At 43.8% G+C, this 22,796-nt stretch overlaps 1 protein-coding gene across 2 annotated transcripts in view; it reads right to left on the bottom strand.

Annotated features, from left to right (window-relative positions):
• tenm1 (teneurin transmembrane protein 1) overlaps positions 1-20,874 on the bottom strand; it is a 167,856-nt gene extending 146,982 nt beyond the window's left edge. For both annotated transcript variants that reach the window (XM_071506672.1, XM_071506674.1), the window contains exons 1-3: positions 20,487-20,874; positions 7,190-7,461; positions 3,137-3,469 (exon numbers count right to left, since the gene is read on the bottom strand). In XM_071506672.1, coding sequence (XP_071362773.1) covers positions 3,137-3,469; positions 7,190-7,406 — 550 coding nt within the window. In that variant the 5' untranslated portion in view covers positions 7,407-7,461; positions 20,487-20,874. The remainder of the gene's footprint in view (positions 1-3,136; positions 3,470-7,189; positions 7,462-20,486) is intronic.
• Positions 20,875-22,796: the final 1,922 nt, after the last annotated feature.

The following is a 22,796-nucleotide window of genomic DNA, read 5'->3' as shown; positions in this document are numbered from 1 at the left end:
TTTACGTCTTGGCCATTAATTGTATAAGACATACAGCATGTGTCTATAGTCTATAATTATATAAAGTCTGTGTGCTAACAAACAAGATACAGCTAGCTAGTGAGGCTAGCTGGTTTCTCGCCTCCTCCAGTTGTTATGCTAAGAAGCTCACAGCCTCTTAGCTTGGGTGCTCTCAAAATGTATGTGTGTGTATAACCTTTGAATGCCACAGCACATGAGCAAACTATCTTTGTTCTGGTGGTATTTTTAACGGTTGATTTTGTTTAGTTCGTCACAGGAAATCATCCTACAGCACACAGTATTTCAGACAGTTTACATGAGGCCCTTTCTTGTTTAGGTATGACAGCTTCCTCATGCACAAAGCCAGGTCCAGATTTGGTGGTGAATAACGTTGGCCTCCACTGAGCCCTGACCTCATTCACATCCAGCACGTTTGGGATGAACTGCGATTCACCCAACTCTAATGCCGAACCTCACTTACGCACTTTTGGGGTGAATGGGGACAAATCCCTGCAGCCAGGCTCCACAATCCTGTGGAAAGCTTCCTCACGTAGAAGCATGTCAGTTTGATAGCTGCAGTTAGAATGACATAGTTCCTGTGACAAACACTTCTGGGTGTCCACATATTTTTGGCCATAGGAGTAGTGTATGTGTGGGCATATGTGTGTGTCAGCAGTAAACTCTAGCTGAACTACACTTTGTCTTTCTACTGCCAATCTCCTCCTGTTCTAACGGTGCACTGTCGTCAGCTGAGGGTGTTGATGCTTCCCCAAGTTTGTCAGCAGGTCTGACTGGTGCTCGAGAATGCCCACAGCGTTCCTCAGGGGAGGTGTCACAGTTGAACATACACCCACCCACCACCAGCGCCCTATCACACAGACACACACATGAAACGGAATAAAGACAGACATCTGTACAAATATGGCTTCACACACAAGCTGAATCTCTCTCTCCTTTACTCTTTCTTAATCCGTCGCTCCCTCTTTCTATTTTTCTCACACTCAAATCCACACATATTCACACACAGACACACACACACACGCAAACACACGCACTGACTAAATTGACTTGTCAGCTTCAATCAGACCAGGAACAAAAGGATTCCTGCCAGTTTGAAGCTGACATCATTAATGGGTTTGGGAGGGGGCGAGCTCTGAAGACAAAGGGAGTGCAAGGTCGGGCCGACTTAAAATGCACTTTCATTTTGGCAGGGACGTTAGCTTTTTGATTTCAGCCCCTTTACGCCAACATCTTTTTGCGAGTGGCTCTAACTTTCATTATCGCAGGGAACAGAGGGGCGTGTGAGACTTTGTTGTGCTGATGGAGAGATATGTGACATCCATAATGCATTTCCTATTAGAGGATGCCACGCATGGACACACCTGGCCACGTGTCAGAGAAAGATGGACAGGAAGAGGATGAGAATAAATGGGGTGTCGGTGAGAAGAGAGGAAAACAGCTTGCCAAGCAAAGGATACCAATGCGAGAGGAAACACAGACGCAAGGGGGTAAAGCGCCAGCAAAAGAAGAAGAGCATGTTCTTGAGATTGTGTCAAGGTTTGGAGAGCCTGAGGACATGCTGTACAGCACTTCATGTGACATATGGAATCCACGCATAAACCAGCTTTCCTGGTGCATTGTGGCAGTTAAGCCAAACGCTTTGAACATTTAAATCCTCTCCTCTCACTTCTGTGACTCCATCCATCCTCATTTGCTTCTGTTTCCTCTGCTCTGTGCCCATCTGCACCCCCCCCCCCCCCCCCCCCCCCTCATCTTTTTTGCAGCTTTCATTCTGACCCTGGATAAAGATGGAGTCCCTCATCTCAAATGGTAATAACTTTGGTCCATATGCACACAGCCATCACAAATTGATTACTGTGTAATGCTGCACACACTCCCACTCTCTCTCACTCTAACTCTCTCTGCTCTTCCATCGTGTGATTTTTGCACAAGGCTGACTCCGTGTCCAATCTGGTTGCCATTAAACAGCACCCCTGGGTGCATCCCAAACATAAACAGGCACATCCTAGCCCCTTCTTTGCATGATCCCTGTCTCCTCCTTTTCCCACCATCTTCGTCTACCACTCATTCTAAATCAGCTTCTCCTTCACCTGTTTTACCCTCAACCACTCATTCCCCTTTTATTCTCATTCTAATTATATCATTACATTACCATTTCTATTCTCTCATTAGCATTTTTTGCTCTCCCTGTCCCTATTATTCCCCTCTCTAATTCTTTTTTTTCCTCTCTCTCTCTCTCCATCACCCTTCCTTTTCTCAGCCACTGAATACGTTCCACCTTTTTTGCAGCATATAAACAGACAGTGCCCTTGGGGATGGGCTGGAAAGCTCTGTCTTTGTTTGTGTGCACCCCTAACTAACTCTCCATCTGCAGGGAGCCCAGCCAAGCCCAGCAGTGCAAGACAGATAGCTGGCACCATCCCAGACTCTTCTCTAGTTGGCCCCATATCTTCACCCCCGCCTCTCAACTTTTTCCTTCCTTCCAGGCTATAGTCTTCCCACAGAGTCGGTTGTCAGCTGCCCTCAAGCAGCCAGTCAGGTACTGTAGATGTCCGACCCCTACAATTCCTTTTCCTCCGAATCTTAAACCAAAATCTGCCTCTGCTTTTGCTGGATATTCATCCTTTTCTAAGCCATATGCCGTGAATGTTCGTCGCCGGACTTTCTTCATGCTCCATCCTCAGTCAACCCCAGTTTCACCTCCAACACGAGCTGACTTCAGAGACTAAATAACCAATAGCGCATTTTCTGTATTTAGTCACATCAAAGAGCCTTCAAAGAGAGAGGAACTCAAGCATTAGCATTAGTTCAAAAACTGAGAGTTTCAATCATGTAATTGCCCAAGGCTGTAACTTAAACCTTGAAAGGAGTTTTAATGTTATATGTTGTTTTTCTTTGCATTTGTTGGCGAGAAATCTATTCTCTTTGTAATAAGAGACTGTGAGGATGTCAAGTGAAATACAGTCAAGGAGAAAAGTGGTGCATGCTACTTACATGTTCAAAATCAAATCATCAGAGCAGCACCACATTATCTGCTGAAGCTAAAATTCTATTCCCATCTTGCACAGTGATGGACAATCGCCTCATAGAGTAAGCAGAGGCATTTTTCACTCACCATTGTCAGGCTCAGACTTCCTGTCATGCTCGGTGTCGGTGAGAGAGAGGGCAGAGTTGGCGCGGCTCGTGAGGCAGGAGCTCTGCTCAGACTTGAGGCCACGCATCCACATGTGCTGCAGACCATGAGCGGGAGATGGGTCCACCTCCGGCTCAGTGTCCACGTCCGAGCCCACGCCCAGGGAGTAGGCACGGCTGTGGACATGAGCGACCGGTCCGGAGCACAACGCTTCCTCCTCCTCCTCCTGATGCTGATGCTGCTGCTGCTGCTGCTGCTGTTGGTGGATGTGGTAGTCTGGGCTCCTTATCTGCCCGGCCTTGCAGAAGTCTAAATCTAGAGGAGGAGGGAGAGATGCAGATTGAGAGCTGTAAAGCCTTTAATACCAGCATGTGTTTTTATTTGCTTTAGCAACTAAGCTGACCAGGTGTTTGTTAGCGGGAAGCACTTACAAGCCAAACGCTGAACACCTCGCAAATTATGTCAAGAGACAGGCTGTTATTTGAGCAAGCATTTATTAAAAGTTTTGCAGCAGAAATCCAAATCAAAATGCCACCCTTGATTTTTCTTAACCATTTGCAGTGAAGCTATATCCTGTTCATGCTGCCTGATGTGTGTTATTGAGCTCAAGATGTATTGAACTGCTGCTCAAACAGAGCACTGATCTCATCTATATTCTCCTTGGTGGGGTGAAGAGATCAGATAAAGATCAAACCTTATTAATATTGACTCAGACTGAGGGAAAAATTGAGCCTCATATGCTTTCAGGTATTAGAACGCCCTCCAATCCAAAGCATCAACCTGTTATCTGAGAACATCAGATATACTGTGTTAGTCCTCTGGTTACACTTCAATTCAATTCAATTCAATTGAGTTCTAGTTTTTTTTCCTGCAGAGGCAGTTGAGTAAATTTTCTTCCTCACCACCTCCTCGAGTTTTCTGTTTAGAATGTATAAGTGGAAGTGATGGAGCTGATGTAATTTCAAAGAAATCAAGGCATAAATTGAAATCTATACAGATACCACTGTAGCCAGGAAGCATATGTACTCCTCCGAATGCAAGGAAAGACTTCCTCTCCTTCTCACTTAGTGCAGCTAATATTTGTGTTAGGTCAGGTCCTCTGAACACGAACCACAGTGTTTCAATAAAAGCCACAGCCCTGTTGACCACTCCATTGACCAGCGATGTATCCTGCTGTGCCTGTTTGATGGGGTCAAGACCAACTGTGGCTCACACACTGTTCTGCCGGAATTAAACCAGCGTTAGATTGGTCACCACTACACACTTCTGTTTAGCTCAAATTGGCTGCAAGAGGGCAATTCAGGAGCAAATAGGCTATTTCCTCATGGCAACAAACATGGTTCGACTGTGAACTGAAAAGTCGTGTAACCTTTTTGTTTTGACATAACTGTAGGCCTATACCACATGAAGAGCAGGTGATTAGAGGGGAAATCTTTTTTTTTCGAATAACTTCCCATTTCCTGCCATTACAGTCCGCCGCTTCCAACTCACTTCAGCAAAAAAATTACTATTTATCTATTTAACACTATTTTAGTCCCATGTTGCGAGTACTTGTCATAAGCATACATCTTAATCTGCCAAAACAGTCTGAGTTATAATTTCACTTTAATGCAGCCCTGGATGTAATGGAAGATAAAAACATATATATTCAATTTACACAAGGGTGTAATTACCTCTGCTGCAGGAAGCAAAAGGGGGACATGTCCCTCCTCACCAAGGCAACCGCACAAGGGCTTTAGACTTACAGAGGCCCTGAGATGGTGTGTCAAATGGTTTTGTACTCTGTTAACTGACTATCATTTAGAAACATGCAACACTGAAGAACAATATCTACATATCCATGATACAGGCCTTTGGACTATTATTATTATTTTAGTTTTGTGCTTGTATCTTAAATATATCTAGAATAATGTGTCTAATCAAATTATCACACAGCAAATGTGGGACCAGGAAGTGCTGTATACTCTCAAGTGCTTTTGTCTCTCAGGACCCCAAGTTTTATCTCTCAGGCTACCTTTAGGCTGCCGTTCCATGTGATGTAGCCTGAGAGGAAGTGCCACAGACACCACTGTGGACTGAAAAAAAGGATTTCACTCTGTATTCATTTCCTCTGTATGTTCATCATTTCCAAAAATTAATTAATAAATGAATAAATTTTAGATTTTCTTGCAAAAAAAAAACAAAAAAAACACCAGAATTGAACCTCAATAAGCCAGTAAAGGACAGTCCTCCTTTTAGTAAAAATATGGATACAACACAATTAGTAGTAGAACAGTAGTGTAGTCCATTAGTGTATTAATAATACAAGAATTTACATAGAAAACTCTCTTTTTGTTCTAGGGCTACCATTATTTTGGAAAGCATAATAACCAATTTCATCTTATTTGCTCGACTGATATGAATAAAATTCAGAGCTGCATTTTTTTCTCACTTTGTTGTGTCCAAACCCATGTGTTTACCCTCATGTTAAAATGTATTTATTAAATAGAATTTCACTTCATGCATTAGGTAGTAAAAGCTCCATATATACTCAAATGATTCAATTCTTGTAGGACTGCGAATGATTCAAACATGTATACTGTAATAAACAACTGGCTTTGTAAATGAAATGCTGGAAAGTGTGATTTAATTCTCTTAATCATCAGGCAAAAAATAATAATAATTATTATTATTATTATTTTGGTCTATTTTGCTCTCTTATGTGCTGAAGATAGATAACAGAGCTATCCATCTATCAATAGTATCTTTCTAATGGAAAGAGATTTGGGTAGGGACAGGGCAATGTGGAGCAGAGAAAAGGTGTGATGTGGGATTAAGTGGACAAAGAGGAATTTGTAATATTAGTGAAAATAAACAACTGGGAGAAGAGAGAGAAGAGAGCAAAGGAAGGGAGGAGAGTGTGAGATATGGCATTTTAAAAGATGAAGGAAAATATGAAGAACATGGGTGGGGAATTAGAAGAGAAACGAACTGTCTGATCTTTGTCAGGCACACCGTAATCCATTAAAAATGTCACTGGAGGCAACGTCCCCCCTTAACAGTTGGTTACTTAGGTAGGGTATACTATATATAGTTCTGTTGCCCAAAGATGAACAGATGTGCTTTGCAGAACCGGCTGCCATTGACATTTCAAAGGCCGCTTTGGGGGGTCTTTTGCGCCTTACCATATGACACTGATGGCAGGGGATGTTGTTTGTTATGGAAACAGAAAGGCTGAGTAACTGTTGAAAAAGGCAAGTGCTCTTTGACACCGCAATGCTGCGGAACACATCGAACCAAGATGATGATGACTAACGGCCATCGATGGGTTGCTGTGTGGCGAACAATACGACGAAATCCATAGCAGGTGGCATTCAAGCCATGAAATCCCCGGAGCGGCATGCTTGTCAGGAGTTGTAACTGTTATGAATGGCTAATGTTGCTTGTTAGCATGGTGGATAGGTCCTGCAGAGTAGCAGGAGGTTGGGGTAGAGGAAAGAGTATCTATTGATCACTATGAACCCGACACAGCAGTGTGCTCCTGAAGAGGTGCGGCTTCTGTCTTAACGCCACACATGACCTGCATAAAGGCCATCCATCACAGCATGCACTGGCCCATTTCTCCTCCTGTCACCGGCTGGGAAGAATTTTTCGGTGTGTATGTGTCAACGTGCGCCTGTACATGTGCCTATGTCCAGCTGTGTCTGTATCTGTGAGTGTGTGTGTAATGAAGGGTGGTGTTCCACCCCAGGTGAGGCCAGAGAGGTTTGGGGTTGACCTACTTTAGCTGTGGGAGAGAAATATCACCTCCGTGGAGAAGAGGTAATTGGCTGCCTCTGACTGTCCTTCTGGCTCATTGTGGACTGTAATAGGTAATTCACATAGGCCCTTTTAAAGACCTCTGTGTGTGCATGTGTGTGTGCATTTGTGTGTGTCTGCCTATATGTGTGTCTTTTTGCGCCAGTATCCATTTGCAACCACATACAGTAACTGTGCAAATATGGACATACATTTAAAGGTAAATGCATCCAACTAAACATGCGGTTAGTGTGGTACCTGGCTGGGCTTGGCTGTAGTTGCTCTGTCTTTCCCGGTGTGAGCCGAGGGTGAGGCGCAGCTCGTGTGTGTAGTCGGGCAGGGTTTCACGTGAAGTGTAGGAGCGGTGGTGGGCGCGGCCGTCCTCGCTCTCGTCAGATGAGCTGGTGTAGGACATCTCCATCTCATGGCGCCCCTTCGACAACGGCTGGTAGGGTTTACTGTCCATCTCCTCCATGGCTTGAAGCGCTCCACTTAGTCACTCAGCACAGCCACAGCACAGAGCACAGAGTCTGAGAGCAGGTAGAAAGGTGGAGAGGGAAAGGTAGTGAGGACAGCAGGAAGAGGGATGGGCCAGTGGAGGAAAATGAAAGGGAAGAGGGGATTGAACAGACAGGGTGGAGGAGAAAAATAGCACAAGAAGCCTGTTATTGAGCACAGTGGAACAATATTGCAACATCTGCTCATTTCAATTACAGCAGACATTCATAAACAGTATTTGGCTTCTCTCACTAAAGGTTGCTTCCAAATCAATACCCTCAGAAGGGACCGCAATGGTGCCCATTATGTCCGGATGCGTTTGAAGAGAAATTGGCCAAAATCAAACACGGCTCTCTGTTCTGTCAGTTGTGGTTTCTGTTTTTCTCGAGCTACAGTTGGCTTTATCTCCGTTTTACAGACAACCACTGATGATTTGCGGATAAATCAACAAATTTGCAGTCAAGTCTCATGTCTGTCACTCTCATTAAACACTGTGACTCACTAGATTCTGTAGTAATGACGAAATGGTATTAGACACCAGTCTTTACAGTGCCATTGCCCTCCAAAATACAGTAGTGATAAATCATCTCTGTTCAGCTCAAATTCTCTTGTTCTTCTCTCAACCACATCAAAATCTACTTCTGATAACGTCTGGCGCAATATGCTTATACCGCCATAACTAATGATTGATCGGGGCAATGATTAGAGCACAGAAGAAGTGATTAGAAAATGCTTCATTCATATTAGCTCTCTTTCAACGTGCCCTGCCCGAGGCCTTTCCAGCCTATTTCCTGCAGATATAAAGCTTCTAAATGGAGCTTGAGAGGGTCATTGCTCATAGAGACAAAGTGCTACGGTATTGACCTCTTCAGGGAGTCCTGTAGTCCATATATCAAAGCCATTAGAGCGTGCCTGCTCAATACCTCAGAGATCTGCAGCACAGGGTGATCACCACTAGTCTGATACAAGTTTACAGCTGACCTTTCTACCACTGCAGTAATGCTTTTATTCCACCTGAAAGGCTCCTTTCCCTCGCCCCACATTCACCCTCCCTATTCTCCACATGCATGCACACGCACAGACCAGTTTGCATGCACGCACGCACGCACACACTCACACAGACCGCCTGCTGACCCCTGACAGCAAACAGTCAAAAAATGGGCCAAGTTGCTCACACATTCATCCCTCACACACACACACACACACACACACACACACACACACACACACACACACACGCCCTCACCCCCTGCAGACATTATCATAGCGCAGATGATCTGCAAAAGCTCTGAACTTGTCTCTCCTGCCATCCATCTCTTTAATGATAAAACAAAGCATAACAATGCCTTTAAAATACATAACCACATTTTGCATCCAATTATCTCGGCAATACTATAACATACTGTAAGCTCCCATGACTCACACACGCACACACTTGTGGTTCCCTGCAATCACGACGCCTTTCATTTTGATTGGCAGGAGTTATTGCAAGGAATCAAAGCATGCTATTATCTCAGCTGCCCTGTCAGAATGGGATTGACTGGTGTCACCTTCTCTCTGGTACGGCAAGGAGCGAGTATACATTACCCCGCGAGCTCTGAGCTTGCTGCAGGCACTGACTGCTGTCTGTCTCTACAGAGGCTCTCTGTCCCGTTTTATGTCTGTTACACGCTTACATGCAAGAATGAAAGGATGCAATCCTGCGCACAGGAGCACCATTTTTGTTCCCCTGTCATGTCTGTGCACATTCGCAGACCGTCTAGTGAACATTTTGCTCAATACAAGTAGTTGTAGCTCCTTGAAATTTGGATATTGTGCATGTCAGTATAAAAGCAATGTGAAATACTGACTGGTTTCCTTTAAAATAAAAAAACACCTCTCTCCTGGTTAATCCCCCCCCCCCCCCCCCTTCTTTCACTCCTCTTTCACCATCCTTCTCTCGTGTACCAGTCCACCTCTGCTCTTCCTCCGCCTTCCCTCTTATCCGTGCCCTTCCTCCCCTACCTTACACGCTTTCCACCCTCCATCTCATCCTCTGAGGCGCCTGCATTTAGAGAAGTAAGCCTGCTAATTCTAGTCCACAGTGGGGTGCCCATTAGGGGGCTTGATTCTTGGTTTTGATGTCAAAACCTGGAGGTTGTTTCCTAGAGCCAAACTCACTTCAAACAAGACACATGGGCGTTCTGTAGGACAAGTTAGCATGTGCCACCTGAGCTCAACACCAGCCTAGATTTGCAATTAAGGAATGACCACCTTGCGGGGGGGCGACGGGGCACCACGCTTTCGGTAGGGTTACTATTCATCGAAAACCCACAAGGACAGGCCTTAAAAAGGTCTGAGGATGTTGGAATAATTAGCATCATGCTAGAATAAATTTTTAATAGCAGAATCTTCAAAACCTTCACTACAACATTTGTATCATCGCCCCTCATCATTTTTTTATGCACGTGTCAAGCAGGGGACTACACGGTGCACTGAGGGATCCCTCAGTGAAGCTAACTAAGTGCTTAACTGATTGCATCGCTATACTTCCAGTGACTAAAAACTGATCTTAATCATCTTTATGCAAGAGCAAAGTATGTAAAATTCATAGACTTCAATGATTAATGCTGCTTCCAACCTACTGTATTAACCACAGTAGTGTACTGTATGCGTACTCAACGGAATACTCTTTTATTGATAGACTGCTGTCACGAAATCTAGCAAAAAGAGAAATAAAAAAAAAGCAATAAAGACAGTTGAAAATTTGAGATAGATGTGATTGAGTGAGTTGGTTTGTGCTACAAATTAACTGTGAGCAGTTGTATGCACTGACAATGTATATGTTATTGTGTAACTTTATTTCTAATTTAAGTCTAATCTATAATTCATCAGAGTGCAATGAACTCTTCACTGCTCGGTCTAAAATTAACACAAAGTGACAGTGCTGATTGAAATACATGCATTGCATTACATTGTTACCCCCCCCCACCCCCCACTGCCCCCTCCCCTCATCCACTGATAACCCCTTTTTTCCTGTCTCTTATCACTCCCTCTTTCACACAAACACACATGCTCATATACACATACAACCATGTGGGAGTGGTAATCCATGGCTACACAGTTGCAGAAATATCTAATGGGACCCCTCACCCCCTTGATCCCCTCCTATCCATCCATTTACTCAAACAGTGCAACCATAGACCAATTTTTTTTTTTTTTTTGCAAATCTGCTTAGAGAAGTGATAGAAGCTCACATACACAGTTACTTTTAAACAGGATTTATTCTCCAAGTCTTCTCCAGAGGGGCGGGGTTCCCTCAGATGACCAACATCAACAACAATGCCACAAATGGCATGGCGGTGATCGTCATGTGTAAAGGCAAGGACCATGAGGACGAGTCCAAACTGATTTACGCTTTCCAATCTCAAGTGATTGCTCTGAAATCATGACGAACAGGAGGAGAGGGCATGCAAAATGGAAAAAAAGGAGAGAGGCAGAGAGCAGAGAGAGGATTGGGGCCAGGCAGAGGCAGAGAAATTGAGTTTCACATCGGTAAATAAACAACGAGGATGGGGAGAGCAGAGTGCCATCCAACAATATTAGCTCCTTAGATTATTGATACAGTATAGTTCTAGGATTATAAATACATTTCTGCCATGCAGAGAAGGTCTTATTTTCATAACAGTCCCGAGACCCCCAGTGAGTGGGGAGCTACTTTCTTTGTTAGCTCTGGCCTTTACACATTTCCAAGAAGCTTGTTTGCAGAGAGACGAGCTAATCCCACTCACTAAACAGGCCTCGCAAGCCACAGGAATGACGATGAGAAACCTTGAGGAATATATTCAGGCTAGAGCATAAACTTGTCACTGCAGATGCTTCGTAGTGAAGTCATAACAGTCCTGGTGTTGTTTGTATGTTTTCATTTTGTCTACCGTTACAATGGCTTAATCATCAGAAGGCATGGAGGCGCAGTCTGTAGCTGCAAATGCAGATCCAGGCTACAGGTCCTACGGGAGTAAACAGTGAGCTGTCAGACAGAGATGCCTCTCCTGGAGTGAGGGTGTGCGTGTCGAGAGAGAGATGGGGAGGGTTAAGCTTAAAAATCTATCTGTTTCATTCGTTAGCACCACCATAGCTCCTCAGGCATATGACAGGGACTCCTCAGATGAGAGGCCCTGAAGGACCCAAAGGACCCTGTTATACCTAAACCACCCTGAACCACAACAAAACAGCGTCCACTGGGAGCCCTCCGCGCCTGGCGCGAGGAAGAAGGGAGGGACGAATGGAGAACGAGGATAAAGAGAGTCATAGATAATGAGAGATGGAGTGTTCACAGTGAAAATGGGAGGAATTGAAGGATAGAGAGATTGCCAAGTGAGACATGGAGTGATAGAGGGTTTTAATTAGTGGATAAGGGCTAGCTATCCGTGGGCGGCGGCAGCACTCTCGTCACGTAGTTGTGCTTTCATAGCTGACCAAGCCTGAAATCTCTCGCTACTAATGCCGAGTTTACCAGCAGAACGCATACTGTAGTGTGTACCCACACACACACACCGACCCACACGAGCCGGGAATTCACCATACATACAATACCCTTGGTAAGATGCAGAAGATGAAACACATACAGACAATCAACCACAAACGGACACACACACACACACACACACTGCCCCAGCACCTACACACACTTATGGCGTGCATAAACAACACACTTGAACACCCACACACCACAGAAACAACACAGGCTCTACAGGCCTTTCCAGTAAAGCGTACTGTTTGTGCCACTGCAGTTTCTTTACCATTCAGCCTCAGGTGCACTGTTTTCCATTATTCCTCCAGTGATAGCACACAGGGTTAATGTATGTAGGTACAAAGCAAGTCACATAGGTGACGCAATGTGTGCCCACTCATGTCCGCATGAGAGCGTGACCAAGAAGGAGAAGCAAAGTGTATTTGTGCATGTGTGCGTGTGCATGTCCACTTGTGCAGCAGATCGTTGCTTGTTGGGAGGTGTCGGGAGCCGCGAAAGCATCCTGGACCATTTGATCATTTATAGTGGACATGGGTGAAATCCCACATCGTCACCGCATGCCTGAGCAGTGTGGAGAAATCCATAAGGTCCTACACTATTCATGCCCTCTGAATGTGGACTTGAGCGAGAGAGTAGCAAAGCTTTAACTTTTCAAAGGCCGTTTTTATATCTTGACTACAGTTAAAACTTTTCTTCTTTCTTTTAGATCTCGACTAAGGTATAGCTTTTTTTCTCCCCCACTGCTTCACCAGACTCCTAGTTTCTTTTCATGAAATTCACTTCTTCTCTTTCTCTCTGATCTAAAGCCCTCTGCTGATTCCCCAGAAGGCTCAGGAGCAAACAGAAAAACACAAAAAAGGACGAGAATATGCAACGGCAGACATGCCCCATAAGGGCATTCACATGCACACCACCACATGCACACAAGCATTCGACCACAAACACACAGACACACACACACACACACACACACAAACACACACACACACAAACACACACGGAGCAAGAGACGCCACCCAAAAACCACTTAATCAATATTCCTGACAAGGCAAAGCCTTATTCAACACATTTGATATTCCTCCTCTCTCGCAAAATAAATACATGTCACTGTCCTCCCAGCAGGACTAAATGCTGTTCACACTAACTCGCTTTGCAAATAAAGCTTTACATCAAGACTGACAACCTCCTAAGCTCTCAGCATCAGCCACAGTTTGGTAAAAAGCCTCTTTCAATAACACATTTGACCACTAAAACCTCCAACACCCAAAGCAAAGCAAAGTGGCAGCATTACAGATGCAGAATTAATTAATAAATCAATGTCATTGATTCCAGACATAAGGTTTGGTGATTAGTGATTTCAACAGTATTGCTTGCGCATCTCCTTCATGAGGTTGTTGATTACAGAGAAATGAGTGAGTCAAGAGAATTAGCCCTGCGGAGGACTCGCTGAACAGATCCACTGGTAACTGTTGAGCAGCATTGCAGATTGATTTCAGAATGCTAAGTGGCCTAATCTTCCATCTACACTGTTACAATGTGATGCTTGTCACACTGGAAAAACTCAGGAGTGCGTGAGAAGAGTAGAATTGTGGTGAGGCTCCCACTCCCAAAGTCCTGAGTGCTCCCTGTGGCTCCTCCCGCGCCTCAGATCTGTTCTCATCCCTCACCTCCTCTCTGATTCGTCTGGCCTCTCGCAGGCTGAGGACACAGATGGCATTCAGCAGGAAAACGCTTCTCAACAAAGAGAGGATCGGCTCCACAAAGGCTGCGGGACTCAGTCAAGAACAAACTATGGCCCTGGCGGTGCTCTTTTGTGAGCTGATGACAGCGATGGTGCGGGGGCTGAAAACTCCCCATCCTGATGACTGCATAGTGTATAGAAAAAACATAAATGCACCTCAAGGTTATGGCATATTGGTTAACCACGCACTCTGAGAAATATGTAGAATTCACACATAGGCCAATGAATGTGTGGCTCTTAGAAATCTAAGTGATGTTTTCAGCCCTGAAGGTCTAGCCTCACTTGCAGCCCTACTGCAAGTGTGAGATGCATATCAGCGAAAAGAGGAGTCGCAGTTTTCTAGATAAACAAATCATTTATGCTTGAAATCAATATTGCATACTGTAAAATGTATTTGCAGTTGGGAATTGGCACAGAGTCGTTTTAAGCACTTTTCTCTTCAATATCATATACTGTCCTGTGCTTTGTTTTTCATTTATCCTGCATCTTATTTTCCATTGCAGCCTTTTCTTTCTAAAAATTTGCCAGGCAAAACTGCATCGGGCATGTCCCTTAACAATTTGCATTTCTCATTTCGTTGCTTGTCAGATGAATCATTGTGTCTTCTGAGCACATTAAAGAGAACAAAATATGAATTTTCCAAACAATTCCTTTTCTAGGCACATCGGGTCGGGATGACATGCAATGCATGCTGTAAAATCTGGGATTTCAGGATTGTTACATCTGGAGACAACATGTATTAGGTCTGCTTTATTTGAAAAATGGCTGCACACAGCTGCCATGATTTTCTTGGAGTAGATGCTGGGTATTTATTTGCTCAAATCATTTTTCTTTGTGCAGTTTGGCTTGGCATTTTGGCTGGCAATCAGCAGAGAATATGTGTCTCTACAGTTAGAAGTCAATTTGGGCGATGATACGCATACTTGAAATACATCCCAGAGTTCACGGTGGATCAAGACTCATTCTGAAATTAAACCTTAACAACAAAACAACTCCCCTGCAACATATTGCAAAACATATTGAACTCGGCTGTACTGTACTGTATTGTTCTGTATTGTATAAAACATGGCTTCCAGCAGGGATGCATCAAGCACCATTTTGGAGCTATTCATCTTTTCTATGGGTTAATAATTCATGATCATCTCGAAAGTAGAGCTATGAATATTACTGATGATACACATGAGGCTATTTACCAGTCAGTGGGAAATAGATGAACTCGTTTAGAGGGGAGATGTACAGTATACCATCACTGTGTTTTATGTTGCCATGTAAATCACCTCATATGCGCGCAACAAAAAGATGCAGATGCAACTTATTCATATTCAGATATTAATCATGGTCTTGAGGTGCAAATGAAGGTGTATAATGTCTTGTTGATGTTTCACTCTGGGCTAATATGTAGCAAGCATGTGGTCAACTCACTTCCAATCACATTGTTACAGTAGCTACTAAAGAAACTGTGTGGTTTAATGATCAAACATCTTCAGGTTGATCACGCTTTTCTGAATATGTGATGAAATAGATTTTCTCAGAATCCTCCTCAGATTCACAATTTCCCCATATTGATTTAACCGAAGGTGATATGCTGCCATACGTCTTGTCAGTAAAAGCTTGGCCGGCGCCGACTCCCTTTGCGTCCTTTGTGTCAACAGAAGCAGGATAAAAATCAACGCAAATATAATGGATTTTAACTTAATTATTTTGACACCAACGCCAAGGCGTGCACTTTGAAGTGAAGGACAATTTATGTGGTAATAAATTGGGGAAGAAACAAAAATTGATTTTTCTTCTTCTAAAGTTGTCCACTGACTTGATTAATAAAAATTTCACGGTGAGAAATGTGTCCCTGTAGGTGTGCATCGGCTTTCTCTGTGTGTGAGAGTGACTGAGCTCGTGTGCCAAGTGTGTGTGTGTGTGTGTGTGTGTGTGTGTATGTGTACTATAGGTGTGCGTGTGTGTGCCTGCTTAGATATTACATTTTGTTGTGCTCCACATGCACTGTATACAGAACATAGGTGGACAAAATAAAATGAAAACCAGTATTGTGACACAACCCAATAAAAAGAATTCTGTGATGCATAGTTTACAGAGGAGGTGGAGAAAATCAAAGAAACACTTTGCAATATATATAATTAAACCTGCAATTGATTAGTCAATTGATGGAGAATGAATTAAAAAAACAATTTTGATAATTGGTTAAAAATTCTGCTCTGACTTTCACTGGCTCCAGCCTCTTAAAAGTGAATATTATCTGTTGTTGTTGTCCCATAAGATATTAAACTGAATATCTTTGGCTGAGTAAACAAGGACTATGGGAATCTGTAATGGACATTTTTCACAATTTGCAGACATTTTAGACCAAATAATAAAGGAGAAAAGAACTGGTATAATAACTGATAATGGCAATAATTGTTACTTCCAGCCCCAGCACAACAACACAAGTCCTCACAGTTACCATGCACTTAAATCATCATCTTTCTGTCTCAACCCTCTAGCTAGGTGACTTCTATCAGCACTGCTCTCTCCACACACACACACACACAGAGAGAGAGAGAGAGAGAGAGAGAGAGAGAGAGAGAGAGAGAGAGAGAGAGACTCCTCTTGACAAATTAATCTCATATTTTAAAGAGAAGTAGAGTGGGCTTGACCAGTAAGCCTCTTGTGGCTCAGATCCTTCTGTCTTCTGACTAGAATTTGAAAGGAGGGAGGGAGGGAGGGGGTGGGGGGTGGGGTTCAGTTTGAAGGTGTAGGAGTGTGAAGGGAGGCTGTGATTGCATTTTCACAATACAAATCTCACATAACACCCTGCTCCTTACTCAACTGAGTATAGTTCCTGACTCTTGCCTATAGCCCAATGGATGAAGACAAGAAAAGAATAGAGGGCTGGAGATGCCAGTGGAGACATAGCCAAACACTTGAAAGAAAAACGCCTCGGGCATATCTGTATGTACCAGTGTGTGTGTGTGTGTGTTTGTGTGTGTGTGTGTGTGTGTGTTTGCAGCACTGGTGACCGAAGGCAATTTTGGTTTTGATACTATTTCTGTCTCTCTTTCAGTTGCTCTTGGTCCCGCATTTGGTTTCAACACTAAAATAAACAGTATTGTATTTGGATAATTTATCATAAGGAGAAAACAGAAAGAGGGGACTTGCAAAAAAAAAAAAAAAAAGCTTAGAGATAGAACAATATTTTGATTTAAGGAACGCTTCATAGTGGAAAAAGATAAGAGAAAGCAAAGAGACATATCAGCTAATAAAAAGATCTATAATCCAAAACCTAATATGTTATTTTGGAAAGAAATTCTATTAATTATGAAACACGTATGAGTAACAAATCAAAGGCTCCACAGTCCTCAGAAGAGTTCATCATTTCAAAAACATGACACTAAGACTGCTGTCAATCACTTTGTAAGAACAATGGTGATGAGTTGGACAAAAGCTTTTCATATTCACTGCTCATTATCAGTAAACACGTTATGCTCAGCGCATTAAGTGTAAACACTGTGCCTATGCTACCATACAAGAGTTTTATAGGGGAATTTGGAGATATTGTATTGCTTCTGTATTTCACTTCTTGGTTTTTTTTTTGAAATGGCAGTGCTGGCAGTTTTCTCACTGCAGAGGCCGATCACAGTCGAATGAATCGAGGAAACGCTAATTAGCACTGCAGGATTTGTTAAACAATTCCTCTTGAGGATGGAGCAGCATTGCAGCAAGAAGGTAAATATTTGAAGTTGTACAATGGTTACAAAGTGTCCATTAGTGTGTTGTTTGTGTACAAGTCCAGTGGTCGAGCAGTCTGATAACCCAGTTGGTACTGGTTCTTTTACCTTGAAATTATCGGCAGAGTGGCAAAAATTTTAAGCTTTTTCAGCCATTACATTCTTCCTCATATGATGGACATGCAGAGACAGAGAGAGGGAGGGGGAGAGAGAGAGGGGGATAAAAACTCCCACTGGGCCTCATATCTGTCATCTGCGAGTTTTAACTCTGACTGCAGCACTAAGTGTCGTACTCAGGATTATAAACCTCAGATGTATTTCACAGTGTCCCCCACACTAATTCATGACCCCAACTTTATTAAGGAAATTTAGTTTGCAGAGAACTTGTGGGGCAGAAGGGAAGTGTGTAAGCGATTCCATGGGAAAAAGTAGCATTAAAGTGCCAGGGGCTACTGCATTCCTGGAATGAAAATTCATAAATAATGCAGGGCTGGATAACAAAAAGAACTCCCCCGCTGTCTCGCACAGCACTGCGCTATCCAAAGGCCATGCAATATCACTCAAATCTCAGAAAAACACAAATTATTAGACACAAGTAAAGATTTTTTTGTTTGTTTTTTTGTTAGTGCTTTCTTGACTCAGGACAATGGGATCTGCTGACAGCCAAGGCAAAATGCCAGCATCCTAACAATCGGCAATTGGGGCCTAAATTGTGAGGAAGTTGCACAGAAATAATGATGGCACTCCAAGCCAAGGAGCTGAGCAGCTTCTTTGGATTTCCAAAATGCCACACGCACCACCAGCTTAACAACAACAAGTCAGAAATTTGTGAAGAAGTGAGTGGGCACCACCGCTGACCACTGACTGCTGCTGAGGGGAAACCAAAGTGCACCGGCACAAGTTGAATTGTAAAACCCTGAATATCTGACTGATTGATAAATCATGTGGTTAGCTGGTTGACTGACAGAAATGCCAATGCCTTATCAGTGGCATGTGCACAGCATATAATTGGTGGAGTGACATTTCAATTCAAAGACCTGTCCTCTAATTGTGAAGGCGTTGCCATAATGGGTGTGCCATTTAAAATATGCACTTAATCACTGTTCATCACCACCTCCGGTGCAGCAGCCCTGCAGGGCCCAAAAATCATCCACATGTGTTCAACAAGCTTAAACACACACACACACGCACTTCACCAGGCAATAGTTTCAGCAGCGCCATGCTACAGCACACTGCCCATCAACACAATAGTAAAGTACAGTGGGAGAAATCAACATATGATTACAATCATCAGCCTCCCCAGGTCCCATACATCTACATCATCTTCATCGTCTGTGTGCATGTGACTGTGAGTGTGTCTGTGTGTGTTGTGTGTTTGTGTGTCAGTGCGTTTGTGTGGAAGAGACACAGTGGGAGCGAGTGTGTATATTATCCAACCTCCATGCACAGATGCTCTCTATTAATCACAAAGAGCAAAGACAGACTGCCGCATTTTTATCATCTCTATCAATAATGTGCGAGCCGAGGAAGAATTAAGCACGGTGCCCGCATCATTGTGAGCAGTGTCAGGTAGGGCAGTGACACACACACACACACACACATTCACACAGCAGTACAGTGACGAAACACACTGCATTCAAGTCTGTGGGCTTGTAATTAAAGCTTTTTTTTGGGTTTTCTTTTTCTTTCTTGGATCTTAAAATAATATGGTAGAGAGCAGGTAAGCCTGGCGGGTGAAACAATCCAAACATCAATACAGTTCTCTGAAAGATGTGTACAGTGGCTGGAGGAGTAGTGCATTAGATCCATGTATTAGACATATTGACAAATTGTAGTTTCTGATTACAATGCATTTGCATTTTCAAATGAAAGGTATATAGTTCCTTTCCCATTCCCTGCTCAAGTGGAGCAAGATTAACAAACCGTGCAGGAAAAGTATGGGATGCCTTTTCTCCTTAATGGGTGAATATATTTAGACAATTACTCAGAAATATTTATTATTCGTTTATTTGTTTTTGCTTGTTTTAATTATTTATTTATTGGAATTGTGCCTTCAGTGGTCTACTAGAGGCAATTATTTATAATCCGCTGTGAAGGAGAGGAGTGAGGAGGTCTAATTTAAATCTATCGGAGCATATCCATCCTGGTGCAATTTGCACTGCCTTCACAATAATTATGATTTATCAAAATGAATTTGCTGCTGTTAATTATTTACCCTCTCTCTCTCTCTCTCTCTCTCTCTCTCTCTCTCACACACACACACACACACACTTTAAACGCTGCCCATGTGAAAATAAATAAATATCTGGCAGTTCAATAATTTAGCTGAGGAATGGCTTCGACAGCTGCAGCGTCAATCCAGGAGGGCAGAAGTTGAGGAGATATGAGATGTAAAAAATGTATCAGCTGGATGCAGAGGGTCACAGTGCTGAGATGTGTCCTGACGTGCTTGTTGGACCTGTGGTGGTGGTTTCATGTCCTGCCCGAGACAGCAGACACGCGTCAGGGAGATCCATCCCCCCCTGGATCTCCAGTGGCCCTGCTGGCATCATTAGGCTACCTTAGCGCTGATGGAGATGGAGTGGACGAGCCAGAACTGGAGCAAAAAAACAACTCAAGGCTGCAAGCGTTGCTCAAGCAAAACGAATATGACACTTGCACACATGAAGCGGGCAGGTCTGCAGCTCTGTACTGTACCTGAATGATCGCTATTTAGACTGGCTGTCAAAGAGGCAGGCTCGTATAAAGTCTGCATCCATACGCTTCAGAGGAGGCGCACTGATTTTCATAAAACCGCACCACACACACACACACACACACACACACACACAATAAACACACAAGCAAATACACTCTCTCTAAATCTATCTCTCTCCCCTCTGCCTCTCTCACTCTCTCTCTCTCACACACACACATACACACACACACACCGCAACACTGCACAGCACATCTGAACAGCTGATAATAACCATTTCCTGTGAACTCACGTTGTCTCAGCGTCCAAGCCTCGTTTAGCCAAGCAACACTGGAGCCGATCTCCCCTCAACCAGCCCACTAAAGGCCAGAACTCAGCGTGCCGCTTACCTTTCCGACGTAGAGCCATTCCCTTAGTCCGATTCCATGCTATAAGAACCCTGCAAATGCTGAAGACAGCGCAATCCCCCCGGTAGCAATGTGACTCGAGACGCGGTTCTCCGGCTAAAAGGTGGCTGAGGCACCTCTTCTCTCTCTCTGCCTGCTGGTGTGGGTTTCGAGGCGGCGGTGCTGATGCTGATGATGCTCGTCACTCAAATGCCGATAGAGGACGACGCAGGGAATAGTGCGGGGAGGAAGGGATCTCCTCTCCGGGGCTGTACGCGAACCAGCTCCGCTGTGCTGTGTGTGTGTGTGTGTGTGTATGTGTGACAGGGAGCCCGGCGCGGTGCGTTTAGCCGCAGTTGAACCCAAGGTGGCTGACGGGTGATGCTGTTGCTGGTTGAGGCTCGGCGCCGCTATAACAGCATCCCCGGATCATACCACCGTGCGGAGGAGAAGGGGGTGTGGCAGAGACCGGCCACAGACACAAACGCGCACAGGCTCCCTCTCGTCAGGAGGTCGTCTGGATCACTAGTTAGACTCATTCAGGTGATGCCATATGGCTGCACTGTGGTCCTGTGCTGGATTGCTGACTCATTAATGAGGCTAAAATGGGAAAGTTTTGGAGGCTATTTTTGCCAGGGCTGCTGCTTTGGTAGCATTTTTTAAAAAAAAACAAAAAAAAAAAAACAAAAAACATTTTACTCTTATGAGTAACAGGCCTGAGAGCTGCTGAAGTGCAGTTCATTCATTCTCACAAAAATCCATATTATAAAAGCAAGGTTCAAGTGATACTTTATTGTTAGGGGCAAACACAGAAAGTCTCAGGTGATAAAAAAGCAAAGCACATATGGTCCTTACAATGCTGTGCATATTAAAAGAAGATGGAATCTGACACTAATTTATTGCAGCGGTGGGCCTGGTTTATGATAGCACCTGCATATCATCTTGCAAGATCTGTTTTTCTTTGCTAAATTACCCAACTAATGATTCTGACCTGTGCTCTGTGTGTGAGGCAGTGGTGTGGGTATTTACAGCCAGTCGGTAGCTGGTACAAACAACTTGTGAATGACAGGGGTTCTAATGATGCAGTTTATTATTTCCCCAAAGCACGGTACGCACGGGGCTACAAACAACCATTTTGACAGCTGCTTCAGTCTATCTGCCTTTCAGCCTGTCTTGCCATATCCCCAACACAACACAGCAGTATGCAGCTTTTATCAACAATAGGTTTTGGCACTTTCCCTCAGTTTCACCACTGCTTCTCTCTAAATGGAGGCTGCAAGTCGAGCACTTGCAGACAGAGAATTAAATGATCCAAGGGGGAACTGTGAGGGAAAAGGTCTTGAGGTCCAAGTGTGTTTGATAACACTATGACTCTCTGACGTAGAGATAACCACTGTGTTTGTCATCTGGGTGTGAGGCTGTCAATATGTGGCTGCCAGAGTGTTGCGAGAGGCTGCTTTCTTGCAGCAATGACTGCAGAGGAAGACTGTAATGGATTTTGATCAGTGATCTGAAGACCTCTGGAGTTTGTGAACCGGCAGCCCAACGCTGGAGAACTATTTCTGTGACTCCATGTTTGCCTGCAGAGTCCTAATGGCAGGCACATTACACCTCCAGCAGCTGGGTAAACGCTGTTTTAAAAGAGCAGTTCCTCTTCTGCCCGACACATCTCACTGAGACATCTCCTTGACAACCAGCTCAATGCAGAGATTTGAAATGTCACAGTGTTTTACTGTGATTCTTTTTTTTATCATTATGGTCTACAGAGAAGAGATAATAGATGTGGAGAGGGGAGGAGTGCTGGTCTTGCTATAAGAAAGACATAGCCCTCACATATTATGCCAGGCATGGAAAATAGAAATTGAAAGTAACATTTCTTATCTAGCTTGAGAATATTCCTTTGCGAGCATTGCTATGTATCTACAGTGTGGAGATTTTGTGGCAAGGGAAGTTTGTAGAGGAAACCCAGTCGACATTTTATCTCATAATTAGCATCATTAGAGCCACAAATGCTCTATAGAGCTGGTCAGAGTGCATTTCCTACATCAGTTGCATTACATCTGATGTCATCAGATTAGAATGTATATTGCATTAAAATGATATAACCTAATTAAACAGTATCTCATCTGGCAAAGAATGTCAGTGGAAACAAATAGGGGAGCCCCATCTCCATAAGACCATGTTTGCTGATCCAATTATTCCTGCCCTATTTGGATAACATGCAAGCACAGCTGAGCGTATAGGGAGGGAAGGGGAGCACAGAGGTGGATTTAGAGTTGGTACTCCATAAAAGCGATGTGAGAGGGAAAGCTA

Source organism: Trachinotus anak, unplaced genomic scaffold (assembly GCF_046630095.1).
Source record: "Trachinotus anak isolate AG129_WGS33_773 ecotype Australia unplaced genomic scaffold, CSIRO_AGI_Tana_v1 ptg000021l, whole genome shotgun sequence".
Taxonomy (NCBI): Eukaryota; Metazoa; Chordata; class Actinopteri; order Carangiformes; family Carangidae; genus Trachinotus; species Trachinotus anak.
This window is presented reverse-complemented; position numbering and strand designations above follow the sequence as displayed.